The following is a 26,219-nucleotide window of genomic DNA, read 5'->3' on the forward strand; positions in this document are numbered from 1 at the left end:
CCAGTTTTGGCCAGTCTCCAAATTATAAACAGCTGAACTGATTTAAATAAAGTTTTCAGTATCAAAAAAGAAAAAAGAAAAAAAAATAAAAAAAGATACATCTGGGATGACAAAAAACGTGCACCAAGTTTCAGTCTAATGTGATTTGAGGCAACTGTGATATTTAATGCCCAGACTTCGGAACTGGAATGGAAAAGAGACAGGCTCTTTGCAGCGCTGGCCCCTTCAGGATCTGGGATTGTACTGTAGTGGCTATAAGGCACCAGATGATTAGAGCTTGACTTAGCAGATAGATATTTTAGTTATTTAAACCCTTTTGGCTTATTCTACCAAGGATGTACAGGAAATTTGCAGTGATAACTCCAGCTAGTGCTAGGGCACTGATCACAGACGGTACATTTTTTCTGTGGCTCAAACCCTCCCATGACTGGTCGTGTTGACTTAATGTTACTGGACTGATTTAAGAAATTAACTGTGGTAAGTAAGCTCACATTAGAAAAAGAGCAAAAGCTTCTCTAACAGATTTCTTGAAAATGCTGGCTAGGGTAGTGCTTAGCAGAGCACTTGAGTGCATGGCTGCATTTTATGGGGGCTGTGGGCCATAGCTGTTGCACAGGCTTTGCTGGATTTGAGCTCAAGTGCCTGTTTCTTTGTGAGACTACTTAGAAAAGCAGCAGTATTGGCTAGTATTATTGACTAGTACAAAAGCTGAGTATGCAAAGCCAAACAGACTCATGCAGAAGTATCATCACTAATAGTAGAAGTATAACTGTTGGTTAACATTTAGCAACAAAAATTTGTTTAAGATAAGAGGATTACAGGCATTGTAGGCTTTTAAAAAAGCCCTCCATTTTTTCTTGCAGACATCATCAAAATTTCTGAGGTGTATTTATGACAAGCGGGTCCATTCTGTGGTTAGTGGCTTCTGGGAGTCAAGAATATTGAGTCCAATTCTACCACAGTCCTGTTTCATGGCAGGAAATACATTCTAAAGCTGTATGTCCCCATTATAAATATCTGTTTCATAACCAAAATGCTCAACAAAGTAACAGCATTTAAGTTTTTCCAGAGATGGTTTGATTCTTCATTTATTAGTATATTTAAGCTATGTTGAAACACTTTGGTATTGAAATAATCAATGTTGATTGTCCTGTAAGGTGCTTAAATAATATGGAAATAAGAGAAGGTAACAAAAAAGATCAGATGCAGCACTTAGAACAGCACAAAAGTCAAATTTGCATACTTTGCATTAAATTTAGGGAAGGATATTTTGCTGGACTACTTCGACATTTTAAACAGATAAATAGTTTGTAAGTAGTAAATAAGCAGACCTATTCTGATACATATAGCTATTATTATGTATTTTGTAAATTGCTGTCATCTATAGTCATTGTAATATTTCATTGCAACTAATGTCCATTTTGAATCAGATCTTTCTTTAAAAAAAAGAGAAAAAATGAGTTGCTTTTGACAATGTTTTAAAGACACGCTAGCACCATAGCATTCAATGAAGATTTCAGTGTAATTATACCTTCTGTCCCTATTCAGATGTGTAGAAATGCAGCATATAAACTAGACCACTCTCTCTATGTTTTAATAGTCTTTCATTACTTTGTAGAGGGTATTTCCCAAATTCAAGGAACACAAACAGAAATAAAAGGGTGGAAAGACTGACTCAGATTAAGACTCCACTTGGTTAATACACCACACCAAGACACTATAGGCCAGCAGACAAGAAGTAGGAATGGAAAGGAACAGTTCTGCAGTTATAGCTGAATCCTGGCCATGTACAGTCATTTCCACTTGGAAACTTCTCACCCTCCAAGTGGACCAAATTGGGATTAGTCTAGTGAGGCTTTTATTGTGCTCTTATGGAAAATATTTCAGCAGCCAGGTGAAGCTAGGCAAGGAAATCCAGCCACAAAAAGAATTGAGACCTTCAGTGTACTTGCAGACGAGTGCACCTTTCCACGGAGAGTTGCATCTCATATGCACAACTAGTTAGATATTTGCTGAAGGACATCAACCGCCATTTAGTTCTTCCCTTTGCTAAATTGAGAAAAATGTCATATATTACTGCTTCTGATTTAAGAGACAAAGTAGGGGATGATGTAAGGGGGTGAGAGAGAGATTATCTTGATGACAATCTTGATTTTATTGTATCACTTTAAAGTAGCACAACCTGCTGTACAAATGAAATTGTGTTCTTGGTTTAAAAGGGCAATTGTTAGCCTGACTTTGTGCTCACTAAAAACATTTCCCCAATCTTGTTAAATTATTGCACTCATTTCAGATTTTATGGCTGTGCAGCTTACCAGCCCTCGTTTCTTTACGTTTCATTCATTTTCCTTGTATTGATGATTAATGGAGGATGTTGAATGTTAGAGTGAGCAGGCATCAGCAAATGCAAGATCATAATTAGTTTAGCTGACGAGGGCCTCTGATAGCACTTGCATCTGGATGGAAAAATTACCCTATAGGGAACTGGCTGCTCACCAGGTCTTTTTAGTGATACATTGTGAAACACCCGATGAATCAAATGCCCTTTCAATGCCAAGAAAGTGTTCCAGTCTTCAAGCCAAAATTATGTCTGCAGAAAGCTTTCCATTTGAAATGTATCAAGAGTACAATTATAACCATTGTATTTTTTTGGCATGAGCACTAGTCTTCTACAGTATAAACTAAAGTTAAATAAATTACTTAAATTTTATGAAACTCTGAAATTTTTACTTATAGTGTTAGTAATTTTTAATTTATAATAAAATTATTTTTCACCCAGACGGTTTTTTCCTGTACTTACTCGTTCTTATCTTAGATGCTGAAGGTTTTGTATGGATTTTCTTCCTTTGCTAAAAGGGAACAGAGTTGAAATTCAGATTTTCTTTTCAGCAAAAGAATTCAATTTCCTGCTTATTAATATTTGTGCCTGCAAACACAGCCTGACTTTTGTTTAAATGAAAGGTTTAATGAAATCATTATTCCATAGAAAAAATTTAACGAGCAATACTCATAAACGTGTCTACTTTTAAATATTCCTGGATCATTATGAAAGCTGATGAATGCACAGCTCAGTCTGGTTAAAAATCAATTTGTATTTATGAAAGTTGTAGTGTACCCTTCTTTGCCTGACTAAAATAAAATAAATAATTCTATCCGTCGACGAGACAGTGTTTCTGGGGTTTTGAATGAAGCTCAGAAGAGGTCTCATTAAAGAATACTGTACTTTTATTTGTTCATAGTGGGCTAATAGAAGTATATGGTATCTTATACTGATTTCAGAAGTAAGTGGGAAAGACTGGAACTGAATATCATGTATTAAATTAATAATGTATAATCTCTGTTAAAGGAATTGGTATGATGCAGGTACAGACTGTAATTAATTGAAGTGGTGATGTTTCAGAATTCTTGTTACCAATCAGACTTTTAAATCAAGCAAGCTAAAAAGAAATAATCTGTTGTGAAACCAGGAGTTTATGGAATGTTCTGTCAGCTTCCAAAGGGTTTTTTCAGAATTTGCTGTTTAGAAACCATCATTAAATGCACAAAACCTGAAGTTCAAAAAGTTAAAGCTGTTATTCTGAAAAGGCTTTGGTGTTTCACACACCTCATCCATCACTCTAGGGTTAATTATAATGAAAATCAGTGGTGCCTATTAAGCACAATTGAACCTGACCTCATTATGGGCAGTGTGGTTTTATACTGTCATTGTTGCCAGTCTAGAGACAAAACTCCTGTGTTGATTTGTCCTAACTTCGCAGCTCATGTGACTCACCTCTGACCTGGTTTTTTTCCCTTTTTCTTCCCTATTTCAGAGACGTAGAGGCTCGGGTGTTTTTTGTGCCAATTGCCTGACCACAAAGACCTCTCTCTGGAGAAAGAATGCAAATGGTGGATATGTATGCAACGCGTGTGGCCTCTACCAGAAGCTTCACTCGGTAGGAAGAACTTACCGGTTTGTTCAGTAGAAAAAAGGGTTATACAGCTAAGCTGGGCAGCTGTGGTCTTGTCTGGTTGTGTGATTACTACCACTCCCTGGCCTGCAGTTAATTTCCTAACAGGGTTTTGCAGAATGGTCACTTTGGGATCAGATGTGATTCATTATGAAACAGGCTGGGATGCTGTGGGTAGATGTGTTTGAGATCACCAGTGATGCATTTAATTATTTTGATACAAAATAAGGGGAAAATTATTTCTTTTCTGGGAATTCCATTTAAAGTCATATAATATGTTGTGATGAAAGCTCTCTAGATTCAAGAGTTGTCATGTTCGTAATAAAAACCAAAATTCTTAAAGTTAGACATCTACATCTACATCAAAAATATCTCTTGATATGGTTTTTATGTTCTTTCACATATCTTACGCCCTTTATTCTTGAGAGTAAGTTTTCTGGAGATATGGGGTGGAGGGTTTTTGTGCTCTTTTTTCTACGGTTCTTATAGTCTGCTGGAACATACTGAAATAGCTCAGCAAGGAAGCTATTCACTTTATGGCACTCATCACTTGGTGAGGGAAAGATTCACCATCCCTCAGGATCAGGCAGGGAATAAGTAATAATCATGATCTGTCTGTATTGCTTTTCATCTTATTGACACTTGACTTGATCCTGAAAGATGTTGAATGCTCTGGTCCAGGTCCAGGAAAGCCATCCTTAAGTGTTTTCTTGGATCAGTGCCAAAATGCTTGGAATCTTTTAGATTAAGACCTACTAGTTAAATATTATCCCCACTGTCTTTAATAGAAGCACATGGAAGAGTCAGGTGACCAAGACTTGACTCTAATTAATTAATTTTTACAACATTCCCATGAAATTAAAAAGTGTTACTATTTTTCAGAAATAGAAACCGAGGCAGCCTTTGGGAGTTTGCCAAGGCAACACAGCAGTTCAGGCTTAGAGCCTAAATCAGAAATCTATGTGGTGGCTGAGAGTGCACATTTTTAAAAACTTTTTTCAGAAATTAAATTTGCGACATGAGCTTCTAAATGGTCTTGTGTACAGCCTGTAAAATAATCCTGTTTACTCAAGAGCCTGTCGAACAAGCCTACTTAATAAAACAGAAAAATATTCCAATTTTCAAATGTAGCATGACCATCTGAAAGGTTAACTGTTCGCCATATGCTGTCATTCTAAGGTCAGTAACTGCTTTTAAACTCCAGGACAGCCCAGTCAGTCAAAACACATCTGAGCAGGAGGAGATGAACTAATGTACAGTCTCTGGCAGGATCTTGGCTGTGTCTTCCTGCAAGTATCATCTTCCTGGAGACCTCTCAAAGTTCTAGATATAATATCTAATTTAGGGAAATTGATCAGTGATGAACATCCACAAAGATTTTAAGATGTACAGTTTTACTTTTTAATTATTTTTTTTAATTTGACATTTGAGTCTGTTATTTGTAGAACTTCCATTTACAGCCTCCATTTTCCCTTTTTTTTAATATACTTTTCTGAACTATACTGTTGGACCTTACCATGATTATTAGCATAATTTGTTGAACAGATAAAAGCTACAAGAATCAGTTTTATATTCAAACACATAACTCAGATCATTCTTATGAACCAGTAAGGACAAAACAGTATGCTTCCATCATAATTAGGAATACAGTGTCCAAATTTGTTTTATGCATATCGAAAGCAAGAAGCTGACACTATCTCTTAGCTCTACTGTTTAAGCATAGCAATAAGCTGTCATTCAGTGGACATTTGACATAAATATCTTCAACTGAACTTTGACCAAACAATCGCAAAGAATTTAATTAAGCCTTATTCTGTTGTGATATGATCGCAACCCCATTTTAAGTAAGAGTCTGAAACAATCAAACAAATCTCTCCTTTGGGACGCCTTTTGAGACAGTCCATGCAAAGGGACACTCCTTAGGCTGACACCAGAAAGATGAAAGTTTCTTTTATCTGTCTGCCTGTCTGTTCATAAAAAAATTTGTCAGAAGTATTTGTCATATATGTTTCTGAATTAAGGGGTCTAGGATGATGCAGTTATCAGGTATATGTCCAAAACTATAAAAATTCAAGGGAATACAATTCCCTTCTAAAAGACACTGTTCAACTAAATTTCGCTATGCTGCTGAGTAAAAATCGCCTATAGTAACTTTGCACATTTCTTAGCTCCCTTTTAAGTGGATTATTACTACCTAGAACTACCATCCTCATTAACTCAAGCCTAAGGTCCATTTTTCACTTGTATTTAACAAGAAGAAAAATTTATGGTCTGTCAGATACTACTAGGTGGTAGTGACTGACAAATGTTAACATGGTAGTGATTTCTGCTATAAGTCACATTTCTATTTCTGTGATACCCTTGAATAATTTTTCAATATGTTTTCAAAAATGGTCCATCTATCTAGGGGTAATTTACATTAAATTTCCCACATTTTTCACATTTCTCTCCTTTAATCCAAACAACTATGTTAAGAAACGTGTAATAATAATAATCCAACATTCTATTATTAAAATAGTTTTAGTGAAAAAAATGCAGCTCACTGTAAATATATACACTATATTCATATTTGCTTTCTCCCCAGAATCATGAATTTGACCATTATCAATGTGATGCTTTTCCTCATTTTTATAATAGTTCTAACTTGGTCATGGAACACTAGATTTTGTTCCATAGTGATTCCCTTGGCCACATCCTTGGACTGCTTCATTGTCTAGTGGAGAGGTCACTCGAATTTCCCATGGTATCTAGAAAGTCTTAGCACAATAATTTAATAAATTGTTTGTTGTATATGCTTATTAATTGGCTATTGATTCTGCAAACTATAAACTTTATCTGAATAGAATTTACATGGAAAATATTCTAATTTTTTCTAACATCATTTTGTCTCAGCTTTGATCTGTGAGCAGGCTGGTTGAGGTGCTGTTTTTCTGTCAAGTTTAAATTTCTCTTATTAAAAATCTAAATAAAAGTGTCTATTTAATAGAAAGTAAAGTCTTAAAAAATAGCTGCACTGTCTAAAACATAGTTAACCATTAAGAATAAGCCAGCTGCAGTGAAATAAATAGGTAAAAGAGGAGAGGAAGATGGCAAGTCAAGAAAGAAACCTGGTCTCTACAAATAATAGAATGTGTGCTCTTCCAGCTCTGGATGTTTTTATACTAGTTTGAAGTTATGAATATATAAAAATTTAGTTACATTCAAGGCAAAAATTACTTTGGATATTGACTGTAAGCCAAAATTAAATCTACTTTTTAAAACAATTTTAAAATATCTAGATAAACATACAAGTAGAATACAGTAAGGGGCACTTTTCTGGCCAGCAATCAAAGTAGGATTATGTGTGCATTTGGATAAGACAAATGTCAACTGCCAGCACACCAAACTGAATGTCTTTTAGGTAGTTTCTGTTGCTCTAACATCTGCCCAGTGGAGCAACACATACTGGCAGTACAGCACCATTTTTCACTCAGGTTCCATTGCTTTCCTGTTAAAGTGGCCTTTCCTTGTCCTTCCTTGTACTGTTTTTTTTTTGTTCTTCATGAAAAGATATTTTTGTTCTTAACACAAAGGTATTTTCAGTTCTTCTTTAAAGAAACCACCTAACACGAGCTGGTGTGGGGTAGTAGCAAAAGGAAACAGAAGTCTTCACTTGGTTCTTGCTTCTGCCTCTTTTGAGATGCTTATTTCTTTACAGATCCCTTTTTCCCTGCCTTCTGGGAATGCCTGCTCTCCCTCATGACTTAGTAGCACAACATCAGTAACACTTAGAAAGAAATACAGTAGGAAGTTGGTGCTAAAGTAGACCTTTTGGTGCATAGGAGAAGTTTTTCTGGGCTTTCTTCTCCATCTTTCTTAAGATGGTCCCTTTCCAACCACCATCGTCCCACTCACCACCACAGTGGACTTGCAGCCCTTTTACTAGGTGACAGCAATGGTGGTCAGCAAGCCCTGTGTTTGCTTGTGCTTTTTACCCATGTCGAAGCAGAGTGAGTATCAAGGTAAGTGTTGCTCAGTTCTTGTCACAGTGGGATCTGTGCAAACCCCTGCCCGATACCAGCTTTGGTGACATGCTGCACTGAATAAACGCCAGTGCACAGGGCCTTGGATCTCCCACCTCATCCCCAGCTCTCAGCACCCACTTTCAACACATCTCCCCCAGAATTTTTTAGGAATAAGAAGTAATAAATGGTTTGACAGCTTGGATATTTCTTGCCTTTTTTAAGTAAACAGGTATAGTATGTCTATGACAGTTGACTTAGGTTGATAAAACAAGCCATTTCCTAGTTTACTTTTAGCATGAGGGGCCATGGACCAGCATTTGGCTTGAAATTTGGTCATTCTCATAAGACTCTTGTAATATAGCTCTTCAGAAAAGAAAAGATAAATTTACTTGAGCATAATCTTGCAGATTTGTTTAATGTGTCTTTCTTTTTTCCTTTTGTTCATTATGTGTGTGTTCCATGCAGACTCCCAGGCCTTTAAACATCATTAAACAGAACAATGGTGAGCAGATCATTAGGAGACGAACAAGAAAGCGCCTTAACCCGGAGGCACTTCAGGCTGAGCAGCTAAACAAACAGCAGAGGGGTAGCAGTGAGGAGCAAGTCAATGGAAGCCCCTTAGAGAGGAGGTCAGAGGATCATTTACCTGAAGGTCATCAGAGAGAAATTCAGCTTCCCAGCCTCAGTAAATATGAGGCCCCAGGTTCATTGACTAAAAGCCATTCTGCTCAGCAGCCAATATTGGTCAGCCAAACTCTGGATATTCACAAAAGGATGCAACCTTTGCACATTCAGATAAAAAGTCCTCAGGAAAGTACTGGAGACCCAGGAAACAGTTCATCGATATCAGAAGGGAAAGGAAGCTCAGAGAGAGGCAGCCCGATAGAAAAATACATGAGACCTGCGAAACACCCAAACTATTCACCACCTGGAAGCCCTATTGAAAAATACCAGTACCCACTTTTTGGACTTCCATTTGTACACAATGACTTTCAGAGTGAAGCTGACTGGCTGAGGTTCTGGAGTAAATATAAGCTGTCTGTTCCTGGGAATCCACACTACTTGAGTCATGTGCCTGGCCTACCAAATCCTTGCCAAAACTATGTGCCTTATCCCACCTTTAATCTGCCTCCTCATTTTTCAGCTGTCGGATCAGACAATGACATTCCTCTAGATTTGGCGATAAAGCATTCCAGACCTGGGCCAACTGCAAATGGTGCCTCCAAGGAAAAGAGTAAGGCACCACCAAATGTAAAAAATGAAGGTCCCTTGAATGTAGTAAAAACAGAGAAAGTTGATAGAAGTACTCAAGATGAACTTTCTACCAAGTGTGTGCACTGTGGCATTGTCTTTCTGGATGAAGTGATGTATGCTTTGCATATGAGTTGCCATGGTGACAGTGGACCTTTCCAGTGCAGCATATGCCAGCATCTTTGCACGGACAAGTATGACTTCACAACTCACATCCAGAGGGGCCTACACAGGAACAATGCACAAGCTGAAAAGAATGGAAAACCTAAAGAGTAAACCTTAGCACTTAGCACAATTAAACAGAAATAGGTTTCCTTGATGGGAATTCAATAGCTTGTAATGTCTTGTGAAGACCTATAAAGCACTTCATATAGAGAGCATGCCTTATCCAATATTAAATCCCTTGTTATTTTCTTTTTTTTTCATTTTCTTCTTTATTTTTTCCTTTTTATTTTCTTTTTTTTTTTTTTTTTTTTTCCTTTTTATTGAGTGGGTTACCAAGAAAAAAGAACAGTTGGATGGTGGCCAGAGGGGAGGAAGATAATCCTATGGGACACGACCCACCAAAGCTAGCCAGAATGCAGTGAATCATGGCGAATAATCTTGAGAAAATTTTACTGGACAATTAATTGCTGTTGTGTAAGAGACATAACTGGCAAGAGTGCAAAGATGTGTATATGTATATACTGCTGCAAGGGTATACTGAACATATGCACATTGTATATAAGAACTAGACATGTTAAATATACAGATGTTAAAAGATCATTTTCTTTAATTTGGGTGAATTTCTGCCCTAGAACATGCCTTATGATCACCTTGTCCTCAGAGCTTTGGCAGCAATGTCATCTAGGTGTTTCTCAGACTCAGCTGATTTTTAGCTACCATTTTATCACTACATTCTTTCTGGCACACTGTAGTCTAGAAAAACCATTTTGTGCAAGTGAAGTCTAATACAGAAGCCACACTCCGGGTTTAATTTGCATAGAACAAGGTAACCTGCTGTATTTTATTTTAATATATTTTTAATATATTACATTTCTAAACCTTAAAGTCTAAGGTTACTTCTCCACACGCTTAACATTGCTATACATACCAGTCAATCCCTTCAGTAGACTTATACCAGCTTTTGCTAAGTAGCATTAAATGTCTTCATAGTACTTTTTAATACATAAAGCTTTTTAAAAACTATCCATGAAGGGAAAGCTCCTCAGCATAACTGCTCAGGGAAATAGGGCTAAATAACTAAATATTAAATAATTGGTTAAAGGTGCTGTTAGACGAGCCTCCATGCTTGCTACAAGGGTGTACAAGAACTGACTTTAATCATTTTCATTATAGTGTCCCAACCAGTAGTTTATTATTTTGCCACAGGGATGTAGAAGATATTACAAGCTACTGGATGCACTGTCAGATTAACTTATTTCATTAAAGAAGTTGGGAGAACAAATAGAAAAAAACCTTATTTTTCTAGTAAATATTAATGTATTACATTTCAAATAATGGTGCCTGACATATTGAATAATTATTTTCTACAGTGTACGTATGCAACAAAGATATTCCATCATGCATTAGAGTCAGTTCTGGCTCTGCCTCGCTGTTTACATTTGCAAATGTAGCAAACAAGGTAATGAAGCAACTATTTCTATTGCAGTAGGTATCTTTTTTTCTGTGTGTGTGCATTAAAGTTGTAAACGATAACATGAAATGAATGAAATTTGTTGATATTAATGGTATGAAAAAACAAGAAGGAAATGAAAATATTTTTATGCCTACTTAGGAAAAAAAGGGTAGCACTATTCATTCCAAGTACTTTTGTATTCTTAAGCTCTTAACTCACATTGTTATGCTTAAAATGATAAACATATATCCTCTTTTTATTGCTTTGTCTGTGTTTCAGAAGAAACATTTCAGAAATTATTTTGATAAGTGCTGTTTGACGATGCAGCACTGATATTTTATTGCATTCTGTAGTAGCATTGCACTCCATTTTTACAATATTACGCAGTTGCTTTTTGTTTTGTTTGGGTTTGTTTCTTTTTCGCAGTGCAGGGTCTTAGTTCCTTATGGTTGGATGGCAGGTGTAGCTCAACTGGTTCATGAATGTTGCAGCGAATGAAGTTTAAAATGTCTTTCTGATATTATGTTGTCTTTTATTTCTCCATTCATGCATTTTATTTTTTAAAATGTTCTATAAAAATATCTCTGGACTAAGTCCTTACTTGAGATTATATGTAAAGGGTCCTATTCTGATCTCACTTACATGCCGCCTTTCTCAGATTTTCATGTAATTGAAACTAAAGCATCATAAAAAAAAAAAAAGTTCTTGTATTTAACTTACCTGAATCTCACCACTCTCCCTCCTAGAATTTGGTGCACTTACAAGATACTTAACCAGATTAAACAGGGAGGTGGAAGATGAAAGGAGAGGTGATAGGAAATGTCTTATAGGGGTTGGCAAAAGGAAAACCGGGGGGAACTGGCCTAAATATTCAGCACTTTGTTAGTCTTTTGAGAAATTATGTGCCTAAAGTAGCTGGCAACAAACATCACCAAGCATGAGAAGCACTTACACAGTTGATCGCCAAAGGTCTTGCTGACCTTGGCAGTATTTAGGTGTTATATTTTCACAGAGGTGAAACGTTATTGCACAGTTTCTCTGATTTGTTAGGCACAGGCAGGCTGTTGTTCATCATTAGGCTGCATTCCTTCCTGCTCCGCCCATTGCTTCTTTCTGGTGAGCAGCATATGGAAAGTCCCACTCAATCTGTTCACGGTTGAGTTCTGTAACCCTTCAATAGTATTCTAGGTTAGCAAAGGATATTGGGCCACATTCTTCTTCTTCTATTTTTTAGATGAATCTCCAGCTTGATACCAGTGCCAGACGAAGTCTGGTTATGTTTTTACTATTGTTCTCCAATAATAAGTTCTGACTTGGTTTTTGTGGATTTATTTTTGTTGGGTATTTTTTGTTTCTTCTTTTTCTGTGGGGACTGAAATAGATTGCCCTCGTTTCGTTACGTCAGGGTCCAGTGTGTCCTTTTCAGCTTTTCCAAGATGTTAGGCTCATTAAGCAGTGATTTTTATCGGCTTCAGAGGTAGCTGCCTGCCGGTTTTCAGTTGTTACTGGTTTGATTTACTTCATCTAAGACCTACCGGTTCCTCTGGCTTCTTCATTGATAGAAGCTGCATCTTCATGGCAAAATATTTTAGGGGGACATGTGCATTGAAAGACTTTAGCACTACCCTGTACTTCATAACACTTCTTGCTAAACTCAGAAGCAGAGGCCAATAACAGGAAATACACATATCAGGGTTTGTGGTTGAGGAGAAATGAAATCTTATGAGTGCAAAGAACAAGACAGGTTTTTGAATGTTAATATTGCATACCTAGATGATGCAAATAAAATTTGAAAAAAGTTCATTGTTCTTGCCATGACATATTGAGATGTTCTAAGATTTCTGCTTTGTAAGAAATGGGATTTTGCCATAGCCTGTTCTCTTTGATTGGGGTGGGGGGAGCACAGTTTTGTTTCTTAACAAAAGAGAAGTGACTCCATCCCTCTTCCAGACCCCCTTACAATGGATACTAATAAAAAGAAAAAACATTGGAAACAAATAATCTTATTTAATAATTTTCAGATTGAAACCAATGTAAACACACAGAAATAATTGCTGCACCCACTGCATTTCAATCAACTTACAGCACTAAAATTTGAACTTACAAGGAATCAGTCTTTGTTCTCAATTTGTCAGTGTCTTCAAGCTGATGTACTTCTCTTACTAAGGGATGGTAGTTCAGGATCTTAAAACATATCAATTCAAATTGGACCACAAAATAAGTAGATGTTTCAAAACTAGAGGATTTGTGGTACCTGCCACTAACCAGACTGCAGAACAGGCACAATGTTTCCATTAACCCTCTCTGTAGATGGAACCATCACGTGGCATCTTCTGCAAACTGGACTGTCTTTAAGATATCATTTCATGGCTGTTGCCCCCTCAGTTAATGCTGGGGGGATGAATATGTTCCAGAGAACAGTTTGTGTTCAGATGCTACACTTTCCAAAAGAAGTTTTGCACCTAATTGCCACTGATGAAACTCCTCTCTTAATTTATGGACCTTCCAAAAAGGAGGAGGGACACTGGATACTCATATCTTGGTTTTGCCTATGAAAGCTACTGTTGCACATTTTGGCAGTTTTAAAGAGAGAGAAAATAGAGACATCTCAACAGGTTGAGGCATCCTGTAAGCAAGAGATTATTTTTGCAGTTAGAGGGGCAGCAGGACAAGTGACTGATCCTAATTGCATACAGTGCTGAAACATAGTGGTTGCGCAATGGGAAGAATTGATTTGGCAACCATGGGACAGATTTTTAAGTCTATCCTTGGACTGGATAGTGTTGTTTTGTAGTCATAACTACTTGCTTTATGTGCTAAGGTTGTTGTCTACCATTTGCTTTTTACCCAGGATGTCTAAATATATTCCCATTTTTGCTCCTGTATTGATTTTTCTTGGCTGACTTGACATGCTAATTCCTAATACTGGTCAGGAAAAGCCAAGGAGATTAGAAGTTTGCTTCTGTGCAGCCAGAAGGGTAGATATATTTCTTTCTGCTTCTGTGGAGACAGTTATGCTTGGCAAAGAACAGTGAGCAATTTGTCAAAGTATCCCAAATGTGATAGATAAATGAGAAATCCCTTCTAAACTTTTCTCTAAAGTTAAGATGGGCCAAGTAAAATTACATTATTTTCTCACCTCAGAATAGGATTCCTCTGTATCCTCTTCCTCATAACTTCATTTCATTCAGCCAGCTCTGGAATGCTGGCAGTTGGTGAAGTGCTACCTATATAGTAATCACAAACACCCCAATTTACCTCTTTTTAAGAGGATAACAGACAGTAATTTAATAGCCACCCAACAGATAAATACCCGTTTCATTTGATTTTTTTGTTACACTTAGCAAAGTAGAATTCCTTTACTAGCAAAGCAAAATTACACTTAGTAAAGTAAAAACACTGTAACAGCTACACAGTTTTTCATTCCTATAATTTTGGCCTCTGAGCTCAGTGTAGGAGAACAGGAGAAAAGGAAACATCTCAAAATGCCATTGTAAATTTAGCTTATAGAAAATTCACCAGCAGGAAAAGGAAAAAAAAAAAAAAAGGACTTCATAAAAAATTACTTCATGTTGCTAAAAACTGTCATTAAACTTGTAGCCCTGATTTGACTCTAGAATGCTGGCTCTTAATGTTTTGTCCTTACAACACATGGATGTGTTTTTTGGTTTGTTTTGTTTTGGGTTTTTGTTTTGTTTTGTTTTTTGAGTTTCATAGTGCATGTTCATTTCTACTCACAAACATGTTCTTGGTGTATTTCTTATGCAAACAATCTTCAGGCAGCAAAGATGTCTGTTACATCTAAACTTGAATAATAAAGTTTTACCACCAGTTATAAATCAGATTCATGTCGTTTCTGGGGACAATATAATGTCATAGTGTCACTACACCATAGTGGGGTTGGGGAGGAAAATAATCTGGAGTTGAGCTGCTCTGGGAGCACAACAGGGCCTGACAGCATATCTGAGTAATGGCTGGTGATTATGGCTGAAAGGCAAAGGCAGGATTGCTCAAAGGGAAAGGCATGAAAAGAGAGGAGCTCCTTCAAAATACATTAGCCCTGTCACAGTCCTTCTACACTAAGGGCTCTAGATGTGATCCAAATCTCATTCAAGGTAATGACAGGATTTAGAGTAAAAGTCTATTTCAGTGGGACTTGAACTTTTTTCAGCACTCCAGCATCCTGGCCTTACATTACTGCTTTTATTTTGCTGCCCCAAAGAGGAGCAAATGCTGAAATAATTTTGAATAAGAAAGACTGATACTGAAATGTGATCAGTACCCCAGGCTTACCAGTTCTACGCCTCACACAAAGTCCATGGTGGTCTTGAAATAATCTCTGATACTCAGGACCATGGTTTCACATCTTGCCCACAACTCTTCCATGAAATCCTGCTGGCTCCCATCACACAGATTATTGACCCAATGATGACTCAAGAACAGAGAGTACCACCTACAATGCTGCCACCACCACTTCCTCCAGCAATCTTGGAGGTTTCCTCAGATCCCGAATTGGAGCACTGACCAAATCAGCTCAGTTTGGCCTTTCTGTTGGGATGAGCTAACAGCTAAGGCTAGTATGACTCCCAACCATCATTTCCATTATGCTGTAATTTCTTTTTCCATAGATTTTGTCTCACATCCGTGGTTGAGAGTTTGTTCAGTCTCATATAGAATAATGTTAAAAGTAATAAAAAATGGTAAAATCTGTTCAGGATGTTAGAGTACAAATGTTCTAGAGCTTAATTTTAAAAGGGCTGCACCAGAAAAAACTCTTCCTGGGATTCATTCTTCCAGTGAATTCAAATGTAAAACCCTATGCATTTTCAATCTCTTTAATTTCCCGAGATTAATAAAAATATTAACAATAGTAATGAAAAAAATGGCTTTTAAATGCAGGGAGAACCAGTTTTGGAGATATGAACTCTGTGCTTAAATTTTATATGTTTTGAAAAAGATGCGGCATGCAAAAGGTGGTTGATATGGACTTTGTAAGATTATATATATGTATATATGCACTCTATGTAAGAATATATATATAAACTCTATATACATATATATTCACAGAGAGAGAGAAAGTTCGTATATGTATAGAGAGTTAAAATTTAAAAATTGAATATTTTTACCTTTTTATCTTTTGCGGATAAAAAGATTTAATCCAAATTTCTGTTCTAATTATAAATCTATCCCTGACCAATGCAGTATGTCTTTAAACAGCGTTCAAAACAGTGTTTAATATTGCACGTCTGTCTCCATATACCTATATGAGCTCATAATTGTAGAAGCTGATGACCTCAAATTTTCCTTCGTGGTTCTACTATTTGTATAGTCTACTCATATTGTTAATACCTTCCTCTTATAACAGCAGCTCCACATGTAAGCAGCTCATATAAGTGCACACGAACATTGTTATGAGGTCTTAATAGGCTATTATAAGGTTTAAATTTATGCCAAGAATCTAGGGACTTTTTGTTCTAGCAGCAGTGTCCTTGATTATTTCCTATTTAGTTTTAACTACTGCCGTATCTTGACATAGGTCAGAACTCTGTTGTCCCAAGTACAGCCAGCCTGAGAATATAAAAATACAATCTGCTAGTAGCAGGTCCTGACCCTCATCCAATGAGATTTATAAATGTATGAAGTTTTTAAAAAAAAGAAAAAAAGAAGTATCAGAATAGGTGCTGATGCAGAAGAAAATGAACAGAATGAATAAGCAGTGTACTTCGTTCTGTATGGAGGGGAAGTGGGGTGCTTTCAATAGAGTACTATTTAATAGAAGAAACTACCTAGTTATCTTACAACCTTATTTATTATAAATCACAAAGAAACCTCTCTTTATAAGATTGTGTTGACAGTGGGTGGGGATATAAAATCAACAAAAACCAGAATGTCATTGGAAGAGTTCGCTGGAAGTTTGGAAGTTTAACTGTAATGGGCAATTATGCTCGACAGTTGAGACACCTGAAACCTGGTGGAGGTACAGTTTGTACTGACACCAGCTTCCTTTGATTTCCCTGAAGAGTCTGACTAATCTCTGTGTGCAGAACAAGAGTGTCAGTGGGTCCTTTCTGTAAATGAAAGTGTCTCTTGCACATCCAAAGGAATAGAAGTGTCTTTCACACACTGTGGTTACAATGTCAGTGGAACTGTCTGATTCAATTCCAAATGCTACTGTGGAATTGACAGCTTAATGGTGAGATTGATACAGTGACAGTTCTGCCACCTACCTCCAAACAGCTCCATCAGTGCTGATACAATGTCCGTGGAGTTGGCCAGAGAAGAAATGCGACCATTTAAAAGAATAGGAAAGAAATACATTTAAAAAAAGAACAAGAATTTCTGTTATGACGCTGTGTGAAAATGATGGCTTAAATTTGCCACAGAATGGCTTTAGGCCGATGCCTTTTTTTTTTTGCAAAGGTGATGCGCTGCTGTGGCCTTATTTCTGAATGAAATAATTTCTTTTATGATATGTAGTATAAAAAGCAAAGCCCCAACATAAAGGTAGATCTCACTGTAGAATTCTTTTAAGAAAACAAGACAATAAAGGAGGGTACAAATGGATTAGGAAGGCTTTTCAAGTGATCATTTCAACAAATGCATATGTACTTAGCACTTATTTTTGTAAAGAAAAAATCTTAGAAAGAAAAATGGGAATATTTTCTTTCTCTTTTAATCAACATAGAGTATTTTCCTCTCTTCTGGAATTTGATAAAACAAGAAATAGGTTTCAGAGTATGAAAGTATGAGATGTGGAAGCCTTTCAGAAAGATAAGGTGATTTTTCAAAGTTAATGTTCCCTAAGGGTGGCATTCACATTGCATACTTTGGACACCCAACTATAAATGCAAAATATGATCCTCATTTTATAGAGAGTCAGTTGAATATTCAGAGTAGGAGCTTATTAGATGTTCATAGCCGCCCACTGGAAGGGTCCAGACTGGATGATATCCAGAGATCCCTTTTAACCTAAATAATTGTATGGTTATAAATGTTCACTAACTCAGTCACTTCATGTTTCTCCCTTATGAGTGTAGTATATACAGCAGGGAGCAATTGAAGACAAAGGCCAAAAAAACCTGAAGCACATCTGTAGATGCAAATGATGGAGCATATCAAGAGCTTTCTAATACACAGGTCTTTGGGGCTAGAGCTGGATGCAAGTACAAAATACCCCATTAAACACTTGGCTCTTAACTGGAGCACAAAGACTCTGCCATCTATTTATATTTTCATAATAACTCACTGCAATATTTCCCTGTTAATTATATGTTAACCTCTACAATTAAGCATAAAATGCTGACTGCACTGACATTGCTGTCACACTTGTCAACACAACTCCTTGGAAAACTTCTATATTATCTGTAAATCAAGATGGAAATATTCCCAAGAGCTGGGTTGTGACTGAAGAGCAGTCCCTATCACATGTTGGCCAGGGCCAGCCACATGCCTCTGACCAGATCCCTGGCACAGCTGGGGAATTATCACAGAGGAGACAATTCCCAACTCTGAGGGGAAGAGGCAAGAATGAGTTGTACCCATTCCCTTGAGGATGGGTTTCCAACAGGAAGCAGCAAGCACCAGGGGCATGGGTTACATCCTGAGCCACCTGGCACACTGCTTCAGTGTATGGGGCACATTTTGGGGATCAGCAGGTTTGCAAGCAAAACTCTGTGCTGGTGTCCTAAGATCAGAACATGGCCTTGACCACTTTTGATTTACTGGTATTGTCATTGCCTCTATTGACTCATTCCCCCTGTCTGATGAGACTGGCTGGAGCAGCTTTACCCGACCTTTTGATACCTGCAATCTGCTGTATCTGTCTAGGTCAGCTTAAAGACAGAAGCATTTTTAGATTCATCTTATATTCAGGAATTGACTTTAGGAAGGGGAAATGTTTCCTGCTACTGGGTGGGTGGCAATCCTATTATTTAGCTCAGTTGTAGACAGAGGTACATAGCAGATGTCTGCACTTGACCAAATAGATCATAGCCCTATTTTCTGTTGTCCTGCATTATAAATTTTGTGGGCAAATCTTTGGTTTCTAGTAATACAAATAGAGAGACAACAACAATGAAAATTCCCATGCTTCCAGTTTCATAGCACAGAACGTGGCCATCCATTCCAAGCCATTGTAATTACTAGCACTTCTGAGACAACCCAGTTCTTCTTGCCCAGAAAAGGACAAAGATTATTTCTTTTAATACAAAATGCTTCAGTGCTATTGTGAAAACTTATTTTCTTAAAAAGGACTTGTTTCAACACATTTTAATAAGCTTTACTTAGAACTTAATAAGTTTTATTTCAGCTCTCATTCAAAGAAGTTTTTGGTTTGACAGAAGAAAAGCCCAATTTGTGTCTACATTCCACATTTAATTGAGTATTCCTGATAGCTCTTTAATGTAAACCACTTTACAAACAAACCCTAAACTACCTTAATTATTTAGTAAAAAAAATATGGGTGCAGATTTTTAACAAGTCATAGAATTCTTGTATTTGAAGATTCACTCAATGAATCTGTAATGTCACCTTCAAATTAAAACTGTAGATTTCTGGGGGTTTTTGTCATTATGCTATATCCTCTTCTCTGTGTGATAGTATATTAAAATACTTTTCATGAAAATACTCTATTAATTGTCCTACATAACTGCTGGTGAGGAGACATGGAATAGCACAGAAGAACTGCCTGAATTATTGGCACATATGAAAAGGCAGGCAGGCTTTACCCTGCTTACAGTCTAAGATGATAAAGATATTAGGCAGCAGAACATCAGAAAGCCTAAATATACAAAAAAGATAGGAATTTCAGATCAGAACATGAGGACTGGGATTAATGGAGAAAGTGTGAAATGTGTGAAATGTGTGATTATATGAAAAAAAAGCCATCCACAAAATATAATAGTGGTCAAACATGTACTTAATAAAGGTTAACTCTAACAAGTTCATAAGGCTATTTAGTGTACAAGGATAGCAAAGTTTCAGGGACTATGGGAAGTGTTGGATCTAACTGTTGCTGCACAAGACATTGTGTGACTGCTGGGAACATGCCTTGGGTAAAACAGGGCCTGAGCTCATTCTCCTGAGAGCTCATTCTCCTCGTTCTGTCTGAGACCACAATTTCAGGAACACTTCAAGCTGGAGATGCTGCCAAAAGAAGCACTCACACTCCTATCTCCTCTGCTCTGCTCTTCTACTCCTGCTCTTCTCCTTCTACTGGCACAAGTATTTTTGCCTCCCACTTGCCCCAGAAAGGTGAGTTTTGACCCCCATTAATTCCCTAATCCAGTTTCTAGCACAGTGACAAAAACACCTGTGTCAGCAGGAAGTAAGTGGTGGTAAAATGAGCAGAGAGTGATGTGAAAAAAGGCAGTATGGGGTTTTCCTTGGCAGCTAATATCAGTCAGCTAATATTCAGTGTTCAGAAACCTGTAGTCTGGAAGGCTGTACTAGTCCTGGTTTAGAGCAGATTCTCAGCTGTGCACAGCACTGAGTTTTGTTGGTCAAGGTCTATACAGAGGATGAGGAGCAAAACCTCAGCTGTAACACCCTGAAGACCTTCCTTTCCCTGTGCCAGCAGCTGTTAGAGATGCCTCTGTCCCCCAGTGGCCATGAGTTAGCTGGGACTTATTTTGCCCATACCAGTAGAAAACACAGGCAAACTGATTTTATGCATTTCTAATTTGGGCAATAGAAAGTTTACCCACTTCTTGCTCTTCATCCCAAATAACATTTGTCTATTTGTTTCTACACTGCCTTTGTACTCCATAAAGCTGAGCACTTTAGACTTCTTAGCAAAACTTGTCACTACAGAAGAGAAGACAAGGAGATAAACGGAACTGGATGGGGAAAGTTTTAAGGGTTCCTCTCTTCTTTCCCATGTTTATCAGGTAGACATTTTTTAGTTTGCAGTTTTTTCCTTTGCTTCTTGCTTTCTCCATCTCAGTCTTTCCTTTCACTCCATTCTGCCCCTTACAGCTCATCATTGATTGTGCATAATTTATCTCTACTAAAAATGCTAATTTTTGTTTGACAATGAAACACTCTCAAATATCCTCTCTGGCTTTGCCTATGGAACATCAAAACATCTGTTTTGTATCAAAGTTGCAGGCTCTCTTCAGTTGAGGGTATTCCTCTTCTGCTTGATACTTTTATAATAATTAATCCTAATTTACTAAGACAAAATTTTGTGATTGCTTATTAGACACCTGAGACTGGAACTCCTCAGCTGCTGATGCCCCAGGTGACACCAGGAGGTTGCACATATGGATGAGCCGCAAAGGGAGGGCAGGTGCTTTTTTTTGTGCAACATACTCAAAGCTCATCCTCATTCTGCATTTAGGCCTTTTAAGTAAGAATACGAAGAGTTAGACAATTGCAAAGTGCCTAACTTTATCCACCTTTCCAAAGTGATTTGCCTCTGAGAATTCTGACTCCAAACTCCCTAAACTATTTATTGCCACTGGATAGAGGATTAATCTAGGACAAGAAAAGCAGCCATATTTTACCCCCTCCCCCTGTAGAGATAACCTTTGATACAGCAGAGGAATAGCAGGGTTTTGACATCTTGTCTGGTCCAGTTTATGACTTAGCACATTTCTGCAGAGCTTTATGAGACTGTGAAATAGGAAGGTTTTACCACAGAGGCCATTACCAGCTCTCTCTACTGAGGTGGACCTCTGAGAGTGGAGCAGGGAGAGGGTTGCGGAAGGGTGGGTGGATCTGGGTGTGCACGGGGCACAGCAGAGCAGCACCCACTCAGACGAATCTGAGGATGCTGAATTTCTTTCGTCTTCCTGCTGGGCACCTTCTATTACCTGTATTATCCACTCTCATCCCATAGACTTACCCACATTGCACAACTCCACCAACACCACCCTCTGGTTTGTGAAGGACAGAAGGAAACCGGGGAACAGAGAGGAAGTAGGAACAATTAAGAGCGATAGATCCTGAATACCAAAATACCCACCACTCTGTAGTAAATTTTAAAATTGTGAGACTCCCTGATGTCCCACTGAAAGCAAAGCACAAAGGAGAGAAGGAGCTACAGTCAAGTATTACAGATCTGTAGTGCTGCTCTGCATATATTTTAAGGACATAGTCTTTAAAAATGAATATATTTTGAGACTCTAAAATAACTGACAGTTGCTTTTTCAACAGCTGAACAACCACTTTTTCTGAAAATCATACCTCTTTTTAAGGTTGTATGAGAGAAATACTTGGAAAATCTTGGCCTGGAATATTTTAAATAACTTCCAAAATTAATATAATGAATTAGAGACTGAATAAAGAAGACATGGCTAAGATGCAGCAAACACACAACATGTATCTTATGTTGTTGTATCTGTGAGTTCATACCAGTGAATCTTAAGGTGTGTGCAAGAAGGATTTATCTGTCCACCTTATAGTGAGAGAAATCACAAGGCTGATATGCTGATTTCTGCTTCTCAATTTGGATTACAACAATTTAGTGCTTATTTATAAAGTGAAAATCTCTGAAGGGATTACAGAGCTCATTCACTGGAAAGTCTTCAGGACCCCCTGAAATGTAACTTTCCATAAAACAATCTGGGTGGGGTTTCTAAAACTGATTTTAACAGAATTGAAAACCAACTTAGATATACAATGAGCCATTGAACTACTGAGATAACAGGAACGGAATATAACACCTTGATTTTTTTAATCTTTTCCAAGCCTTCCTACTTCCAGTGACTGGATACCTGCTAGAGTCATGGTCTACTCCTATTTTATTAACCAAAAGAACTGATGTAATTTATTAAATCAAGATAACTTCATGTAGATTATGGGTTTCCTTAGAGATTTCTTAAGTATTGAGTATTCTCAACCCTCTTTAATTCAGAAAGCCTGTTCAGAACACAGCATAAAGAAAACACATCTGCCAATAATGGCCAAAGAGAAGTTTGCTAGACCATAAGCTTTTACCAGAAATCAGACAGAAATTAACACTCCTCCCTTTGTTTACCTTTAATTCCTACTGGAATTAGCAATTTTCTGACTGGTTTCTCCTTTATATGTATGCCTTCCCTCTTGTTAGTTTAGGGATGAAACTAGGAATTTCCCAGCCCTTCTAATGTACTCCTCACTTCAAAAAGGCAGGATCTGAACACTCATTGTGACAATACTGCTTAAACTTATTATTATATTGGCATATAGTTATAAAAACATCTTATTTTCTCAAAATGTCATAACTGCCAGTAGAGGAATGTAAGTGCAATCGGTACTGTGATGTGAAGATACAAAGATATATGAAATTACTTAGATCAACAGAAAGAATTTGTGTTTGGTATGATGTTGCATTACTCTCTATTTAATCCAGGCAATTTTTTTGAGCTAACTTCAGAGGTAAAGGCTATATGAGTTCCTATGTATATATACATTTATTCATATACATGAATTCATTAAGGCAAATTCACTTTAACATCTGCTAGAGGACCATTATTATTCTCCAAATCTGAATAAGTATTTTCAACTTCTTTATCCTGTGTCTTGTCATATTCTTCCACCAAAAAAGAAGTTTTCTTTTTTATTATTTCTCCCTGCTTCCCACAGGATATTAATAATATTCTCCAAGTTTAGTGTCTCTAATATTCGAAGATTATCTGAGACCGAATAGGTTCATCTTCCAATCTAAATAATCTTGGTTTAGTTAATTTTTTTTCCATGGTAGCTTTCCCAGCTAACAGAATTAGATACTAATGAAAGCACTCAAAATTACCTATGCAATGCTCAATAATATATTGCTTGTCACTAAGTTTTGCAGTTCTTCAAAACTTTTAAGTACATTCTAGTTTAACCTGAAATTATGTAAACTGTAACATGATTAAACTTATATGCAACAGTCTAGGTTTTTTTGGTCAGCGTTTTAAATTACGCTGCCTGGCCTTCTTTACTGCCTGCATTTCAGTACTGCCATCTTGGGCAGACCAGCCTGAACAGTGTGCTCTGGTTTCATCTTCTGGTTCCATCAGTTAACTTTGATCTAACCATGTCATACAAAGTATTTTCCAGATGGCAAATACAATTTTCTGAGTCAGATGAATATTCAAGAAAAAATACATATGATATATGCCCCAATGAATCTTGTATGTCTGTCGCATATACAAAAGAGTGAAGCGGGAGGCTCTGCGAATTTGAGTAAATGCAGATCTTCATTTGCTGGAACATGAAATAGGCTCACCTTTTTTTCTGCATCTTATTTTTGCCAAGAGAATGATGTAAAGAAAAATGTTGCTGTAAACACAGGCTTTGCCAGGCTTCTCACTCAACACATTCTCATGTCCTTGTATGCTGGTTCAGGTAAAAATTTTAATCTATTGCTTCCAGGAAAAAAAGAAACATGTCCTAAGAATATAAAGTGTTATATTACATAATGAGACTAAAAGTGGAGTAATGCTAGATTAGGAATACAGCTAGTTGATTAAAGAGATTTTTTTTCTAGATTAGTAGAAGTTAGGTTTCCCAAAGTTTCAAAACTCAAGGAATCAAACTTCCATGAAAGATTCAAAGCTAATCTGAGAAACACCCTTTCTATATATTTTCATCAGAAAAAAAATTGGATTTGATTTCAACCGACGTAAATGCAAACCTGAGACTAAGGAATAAAGATTTCTTAACCTTGCCCATAATATCCCAATATTCTGCAGATAGACTTGGGTTATCCAGATATTTTATTGATGATAATTGTTACTTTTTAATTAAATGTCATACAATTATCTCAAACTTAGTATAACACTTTTTATACAATGAATTGACTGAATTTTATTACATGTTCAGTGGAATTAGTCATATTAACCATACGAATGTATTTTTAAAGGCTCAGAGCTTAAAGCCTTTCAAATGGCTTCAAATGGATTGTCACCACTCAGACAAGGTTTATTTTGACTATTTGGTGGGGGGGCTTATTATCTGCTAAAAAACCAGAAGACTAATGGGAAAAATGTCACCTATAGTAAATATTCGGTCAAACAAACTTCATAACGTGGATCTTTTTTTCCCTCCCTCATCTTTACCTGGATAGGAAAGTATCCTAAGGTCCCAAATACTTTATCCATTTCAGAAGCAATGTTCTGCCATAACTTTTACAAGTGTAATCATAGATAGAGTGTCTGTTCGGTCCTTCAACATCTTCCCATATAGTCTCAATTGCTAAAAAAAATCCTTCCATTTTTGAACTTCAAAATAAAACAGATTTTTCTTTTGATGTGTATTGCCTTACCGTTTCTGTGGTTTAATTTCAGTGATATGTAAGCACTAAAAGATGTGTCTAAATGGATTTGATATTGATTGAGGTGATTTGGGATGAAAGACTCAAGAGAAATGTCAAATATTGCTGTTATTCTCTTGCTATTCACTTCATTAGTGGATGAAACTAGCAAAGACTGTCTGCAGTCACCTTCTCATTTAAGACATTTGATTGTTTTCTTAGCTATTTTGAAAAAAAAGATAAATGACATCACCCTGGCTTAGCTGGAAATTGTGTAACTCTGGTTTGAGTTAAAAATATCAACCTTGTGTTTTTTTCTGGGGACATTAAGTGTTGGGAGTACCTGGGAAACTCCTATGTCTTTTAAAAAAAAGAATAAAAAAAGAAAAAATGTAGTTGGCATCACATAATCTATTATATTTCCCTATAGCACCAACTATAAATGGTTAATAAGTTACTGACTGCATCACTCTAATTATTGGTAATTTTCCTTCTCTTTTCAAAATAGCTATCGTTGATTTGTTTCTCAAAAGTGTATTTCATCTATTTATCAGCAATTTCAAAATTTCTTAGAATTTCTGTGACAAGTAATTCCAGATAGCATCTCAGCATGCTTTGTTACAAATTGTCTATCTTACTATTGCAGTTATTCTTTGACTAATATTTGTTTACTACCTACAGCATGTTCAATTCTGACAAATTAGGTAGTTTTCTGAAGTACTTCAACTCTAAAGCCAGGCACACAGAAGTGGAATTCACTGGGAACTCCAGAAGTAAGAATATCTTCTGGACAAGGGGTTTACTTGAGGAGGTAAGTGTGAGTGGCAGAAATGGGGTCTAGGATTCAGCTTTTTAAATTGTAATCAGTCTTTTTGTGAACATTATCAAAGAAACAGGGAAAAAATTTGACCCTGTTGAAGTCAAAGGCAAAACTTCAGCTGATTTCAGTACAGCTCTTTCTGCCGTACAATTTAATGGACTCAAAGGGAGAAAGAATAATATTGGAGTGATTGGAATGTGGTGGACTTCCCAGAAAATGGATCAGAGATAAGTTCATCATCTTCTGAAATATAAGAGCTGTTGACTAACTCTGGATAAAGAATACTTGACTAGGCAGGCCCTTTGATCTGGATAAGTGTACCCTCTGCCTCCACAGCAACTTCTAATCACATTTT

At 36.9% G+C, this 26,219-nt stretch overlaps 1 protein-coding gene across 5 annotated transcripts in view; it reads left to right on the top strand.

Annotated features, from left to right (window-relative positions):
- The window catches only part of TRPS1 (transcriptional repressor GATA binding 1), a 211,438-nt gene extending 196,776 nt beyond the window's left edge, over nucleotides 1–14,662 (top strand). For all 5 annotated transcript variants that reach the window (XM_027645623.1, XM_027645626.1, XM_027645628.1 and 2 more), the window contains 2 exons: nucleotides 3,813–3,935; nucleotides 8,420–14,662. In XM_027645623.1, coding sequence (XP_027501424.1) covers nucleotides 3,813–3,935; nucleotides 8,420–9,481 — 1,185 coding nt within the window. In that variant the 3' untranslated portion in view covers nucleotides 9,482–14,662. The remainder of the gene's footprint in view (nucleotides 1–3,812; nucleotides 3,936–8,419) is intronic.
- The last annotated feature ends 11,557 nt before the right edge of the window (nucleotides 14,663–26,219 follow it).

The sequence above is a fragment of the Corapipo altera genome, unplaced genomic scaffold (assembly GCF_003945725.1).
Source record: "Corapipo altera isolate COAL_440 unplaced genomic scaffold, ASM394572v1 51, whole genome shotgun sequence".
Lineage (NCBI taxonomy): Eukaryota > Metazoa > Chordata > Aves > Passeriformes > Pipridae > Corapipo > Corapipo altera.